Raw genomic sequence first — 6,207 nt, forward strand, 5'->3', positions numbered from 1 at the left:
AAATTTAGATCTACATGACAGAACGTCCTTGATCCTGACCGGTATACCTCCCAGAGTCTGCGATCCGTGTTTAAGGATCTGGTTGCAGATGCCACATGTGCCGCAACGATAGTTGCCTGGCTGTTTAAGGGTATTCAGCCAGTTGGCTGATTGCGATCCCTTATATTCACTGCTGGTCAGCACATCGCCTAAAGTTGGGGCTCTCCTAAAGGTTACTAAAGGGGGCATTGAAGTGACGTCGGTGAGGAGTGGATCTCCTTGTAAGACGTGCCAATTTTTACGGATAATGTCTTTGATAGCATTCGCCATTGGCGAATATTCGAATGCAAACACCTGTCTGGTGTTGGTGCCCGACTGGTTCCTAGGGGTCCCATATTGGCGTCTTCTCCTAATTAGCTCGCTCCTGGGTCTCTTAAAAGCTCTATCTTTCGCTTGCTCAAGTAGTAAAGGGTCATAGCCTCTAAATTGTAGGCCCAGTGCACACCAAAACCGCTAGCAGATCGGCAAAACGCTAGCGGTTTTTGTAGCGTTTTTTCTCGCGTTTAGAGAGAAAACGCTAGCGTTTTGTAAAATAAGTGTTGCGTTCGGTTAGCGTTTGCGTTTTGCGTTTTTTACTTTAAAGTGGTTGAAATAGCTTAAACAAAGGGTGAAAAGTGTTATATTGATGATGTATGTGTTCTGAGTTAAGTAATCAAGCAGTAATTAAGGTCAATTGAACAATATAAAAAGGGTGTTTCCCTTCACAGTCTTGTGGGTTTGTTGAGGAGTATCTAGAGAGGTTTTTGGAGAGTAGAGTGGTTGGTTTGCTGAGAATGTATCCTGATCTGATTTTGTTATTTGCTGTAGCAGCATATATAAGGGGCAGACCAAGGGCCCGGAGATTCTGGGTCCATCCTATGCTGCAGGTGCGGCATAGGAAGGGGCAGTTTTGGATTCTCTACAGTGATTTGAGGCGTCATCCTGAGAAATTTTTTGGCTACACCCGGATGTCTATTGCCAGGTAAATGTTCATCATGTTATGTACATATCTAACAATCTGTGTTAAGAATATATGTATAATATATACCTTGAAATGTGTTGTATGCTTCATAGCAAACTTAGTTTTGCATCACATCATGTTACAAAATGCTGCCTAAACATAGATCTCTACATTTCTTGTGGTGTTTACATTAAACCAGGTGCCTGATATTCCTGCTAATTGAGTATTTGGGATCATTGTCGCAACAGCCCCTGAAGAAGCTTGCCATTCAGGTGGTCATAGTCAAGGCACAGTCTATTATTGTTAGAGTTGTGTTAATCAGACACTACTGCAGTCAAGAAAATGTTGAGGACAGTTGAGTAACAGGTATATTTAAACCAGCAACATACACCTCCCTAGAAGTTGTTTTTCACTTATATTAGCATGCTGAAAGGAGGTGTTTGATGTCAATTGATCATGCAGTATTCAACATGTTAGACACAGTAATGAAAACCTTATATGGTGCAATGGTTTATTTCTCACACCTTTCTAAAGTAACAATGCCGCTTTATTTTTTACAACAAAGTATTTGTTTGAAAATGGCAGACATCCACATGTATGAATATATAATCGCATCAATTTTGAAATTGAAATCAAGATTGCCATACCAACTGCAATTTACATTGTCAACCTATCGTTCTCGTTTCACAGTTTTGATACACTGTTGGAGAAGTTGAGGGATGGTCTTAAACGCAAAGATACAAATTATAGAAGAGCTATTTCGCCAACTGAAAGACTCCTCATAACATTGAGGTAAACATTATTAATCAACATTTTAACATAAAACATTCTTTTTTCTCTAGCTGAAATTACTAGCAATCTTGTTGGAATAGAAATTCGGTCATTGTATTATCAGCATTGAACGATGGTGGTGTACTGTCAGAGCTGCTTTGTGAGGTGTTTTGAAAGTTCAAATCAGTGTACACTGGATTTTCATGTGACAATGATGAAGTATGATAGCTATGAGGTGGCTCATTACGTACAGGGGGTGGCATGGGGAAATGACCATGGCGACCATGTCGGATGTTTGGCCTATGCATAGCAGGGTAAGTAGGTGGCTCATACATAGGATGAGTATGGTAACGTTGTTGTTGGTATTGAGGGTAGTGATGTTGAGGGCCAGACATGCGTGGTTGAGAAATGAAATGGTGACTACCTTCTGATGGCAGTCTGTCAGTTTGTAAATAAGTGTCCAGGGCATTTGAGATAGCAAGCCTGGCTGCCCATTGCTTGTCTTCAGGAACTTTTTGCAGAAAAGGCACTAAACTTAAAAGATATTGTGTGCATGGATCTTTAATTTTGCTACTTCTTCCTCTCTTTTATCCATGTGATCAACCGCCTTTTCTATCGAACTAATTAGCTTCTCATCATACTCTGCCCTGCTTATACCTCTCCCCATTCTCCTTCCTTGTGTAGATGCCCTGAACCCTCTATGTGTCACATTGGTGCGTGTCCTGGTAGATGGGGACCTGTTTTGTGTGTCTTGTGGTGGAGTAGATGCACTCTCATCCTGTGTTGCTGTCTCTTGGTCCTGGGAACAGACATCTTGTGTATCAAGGTCACTGTCTGTTTGTGCCAACACTTCTGCATCTTCCTCTGGTGGGTCTGGTGGTAAGCTATCTTCAGTTCTTAAAATAAAAATATAAAAAGATATACTAAGCATATATTTAATCATGGTATAGCAATAGGCTCACATTTGCGCTATACTTACGTAGGATCAGTGGCGGCTCCAGGAATTTTTTTTAGGAAGTGCTAAGCAGGTGCTGGACCAATTTCCGGGGGAGCTGACAAAAAATGGGTGTGGCTACAACCTGCGAGCCGCGGCGAAAAAATGGGCGTGGTCATGACCGGATGAGGGCGGGGCTAACTGTAATTTAAAGTGAACCCAGGGTGAGAGTGATATGGTGGCTGCCATATTTATTTCCTTTTAAACAATTCTAGTTGCCTGGCAGCCCTGCTGATCTATTTGGCTGTAGTAGTGAACTGAATTACACCAGAAACAAGCATGCAGCTAATCTTGTCAGCTCTGACAATATTGTCAGAAACCCCTGACCTGCTGCATGCTTGTTTAGGGTCTATGGTTGAAAGAATTAGAGGCAGAGGACCAACACGGCAGCCAGGCAGCTGGTATTACTTAAAAGGAGATAAATATGGCAGCCTCAATATTATTCTCACCTCGGGTTCCCTTTAAAAGTGCAACGCAAAGACAGAGGGCCCAAGTATTGGTGCCCCTTTCCCCAGAAAATTCACATAATTGTGCATGTTTTCTCAAGAAAATAGACGTAATGTGCGCAGATTTGAATAAAAAACATGTTCAATAACCCCAATATGCACAATCAGTAGCAGATATGGCCCCAATATGCACAATCGGTAGCAGATATGGCCCCAGTATGCACAATCGGTAGCAGATATGGCCCCAGTATGCACAATCGGTAGCAGATATGGCCCCAATATGCACAATCGGTAGCAGATATGACCCCAATATGCACAATCGGTAGCAGATATGACCCCAATATGCACAATCGGCAGCAGATATGACCCCAATATGCACAATCGGCAGCAGATATGACACCAATATGCACAATCGGTAGCAGAAATGACCCCAATATGCACAATCCATAGCAGAAATGACCCCAATATGCACAATCCGCAGCAGATATGACCCCAATATGCACAATCCGCAGCAGATATGACCCCAATATGCACAATCCGCAGCAGATATGACCCCAATATGCACAATCCGCAGCAGATATGACCCCAATATGCACAATCGGTAGCAGATATGACCCCAGTATGCACAATCGGTAGCAGAAATAACCCCAATATGCACAATCGGTAGCAGAAATAACCCCAATATGCACAATCGGCAGCAGAAATGACCCCAATATGCACAATCGGCAGCAGATATGACCCCAATATGCACAATCGGCAGCAGATATGACCCCAATATGCACAATCGGCAGCAGATATGACCCCAATATGCACAATCGGTAGCAGATATGACCCCAATATGCACAATTGGTAGCAGATATGACCCCAATATGCACAATCGGTAGCAGATATGACCCCAATATGCACAATCGGTAGCAGATCTGACCCCAATATGCACAATCGGTAGCAGAAATGACCCCAATATGCACAATCCGTAGCAGATATGACCCCAATATGCACAATCCGTAGCAGATATGACCCCAATATGCACAATCCGTAGCAGATATGACCCCAATATGCACAATCCGTAGCAGATATGACCCCAATATGCACAATCCAGAGCAGATATGACCCCAATATGCACAATCCAGAGCAGATATGACCCCAATATGCACAATCCGTAGCAGATATGACCCCAATATGCACAATCCGTAGCAGAAATGACCCCAATATGCACAATCAGCACCACCTGAAAAAGAAAAGAAAAACTCATTTACTCACCTACAGCCAGAAGACCTTCTTTCCCGACCACTGGCACGACCTCCTTGTGGCGCGAAGCGCCCGCGCGCCTACGATCCTCTTCCTTCCCGACGTCACGACGAGACTTCCTGCTTGCATGCTGAGAGCAGGGCTACAGGAAAATGGCCGACCGAAGTCTGCAGAACAGGGCTTCGGGCGGCCATCTTACCGTAGCCCTGCCTGCTGCTCCGTGCTGCCGCTGTGTGAACTGACTTGGCGTCTTTTAGACGCCTGAAGTCAGTTCACTCCAGCTGGTGCTTTGGGGGTGCTTGGACAATTCTAGGGGGTGCTCGAGCACCCCCAAGCACCCCCCTGGCGCCGCCCCTGCGTAGGATAATCATGATGTGGTCTGAGGAATTCTAAGATGGATGTGAATTTGTATTTCACCCGTTGTGAGCTGCCAGAACCACTTTTGGATTCCTGAAACTGTTTTTCCAACTCTTTCCGATAACTATCACGTACCGACTTCCATCTTCTACGAAGAACAGCAACTAAAAAACATAATTTAACATATTTTTTTTATTTACAGATTCTTGGCTACAGGACAATCGTATGCAGCACTGCATTATCAATATAGGATGGGAAGAAGTACTATTCGTTATCTGGTTTTGGACACCTGCACTTTACTTTGGAATGTGCTTCAGCCAGACTTTATGCCCACACCTGATTCTGCTATGTGGGAGTCAAACATTCAGATGTTTTGGGACAAACACCGGTTTCCTAACTGCCTAGGAGCAGTGGATGGCAAACATGTCAGAGTGGTCATGCCTGCCCGCAGTGGCAGTGTTTATTACAATTACAAAAAATACTTCTCACTTGTGTTAATGGCTGTGGCTGATCCAGAATACAAATTTATATATGTGGATGTGGGTAGTTATGGTAGTTCTCATGACTCAGCTATATTTCGCCATAGTCGCTTTGGAATTAAACTTCAAGCTGGCACTTTGAATATGCCTGCAGCACGACCCTGGCCTGGCACACAAGAACCAAATTACCCATGTGTGTTTGTGGGTGATGAGGCTTTTGCCCTTTCTGACCATGTCATGCGCCCCTATGCTCAAAGACATTTGACTGAAAGCAAAATGAGATTCAACCACCACCTCACACAAGCAAGGCAGGTGGTTGAATGTGCCTTTGGGATTCTGAACAGTAAGTGGCGCCTTTTCCACACAGCCATAAAAATGCAGCCTAAATATGCTATAACAGTTATTAAAGCCACCTGCATACTGCACAATTATGTCCGAACCTTAGATGGGGTACAGGTGGAAGAAGATATTCCACCAACTGTACTACCACCTGTTGCTGCTGCTACATTACGTGGATCTTATACGGCACTGCAAATTAGAGACAGACTAGCTGAATATTTTGGGACCTAAGTTTATGATTCTCCCATTTCTAATCTAAACACTTGTACATTATGTGAATAAAAATCTAATTCTGTATCATAAAAAAATGCCTGCAAATACTGTGCTTATATTCAATAACATATACTAACTGAATCCAGCATCATCTACATTTAGGCACACACATCCACCTAGCCATGATAAGTGAACACACAAATCAGCACAGATATAATGATGATATATATCATTAAACCAATGTTGTGCAGGGGAAGGGGCTACAATACCTAAAGTAATGCAAGGAATATAAAAAATGACATTGATAACAAATGCTATATAAAAATACATGACACTTACTTTTTGCTTCTTTGGCCTGTGGTGAAAGTTTATCCCAGGTGC

At 43.2% G+C, this 6,207-nt stretch overlaps 1 protein-coding gene across 1 annotated transcript; it reads left to right on the forward strand.

Annotated features, from left to right (window-relative positions):
- Positions 1-612: 612 nt before the first annotated feature.
- On the forward strand, positions 613-5,869 carry LOC137525760 (uncharacterized). The gene is made up of 3 exons (XM_068246954.1): positions 613-1,000; positions 1,670-1,771; positions 4,998-5,869. The coding sequence occupies exons 1-3, from the start codon at positions 813-815 to the stop codon at positions 5,842-5,844; spliced, it is 1,137 nt and encodes a 378-aa protein (XP_068103055.1). The 5' UTR covers positions 613-812; the 3' UTR covers positions 5,845-5,869.
- The last annotated feature ends 338 nt before the right edge of the window (positions 5,870-6,207 follow it).

Source organism: Hyperolius riggenbachi, chromosome 7 (assembly GCF_040937935.1).
Source record: "Hyperolius riggenbachi isolate aHypRig1 chromosome 7, aHypRig1.pri, whole genome shotgun sequence".
Taxonomy (NCBI): Eukaryota; Metazoa; Chordata; class Amphibia; order Anura; family Hyperoliidae; genus Hyperolius; species Hyperolius riggenbachi.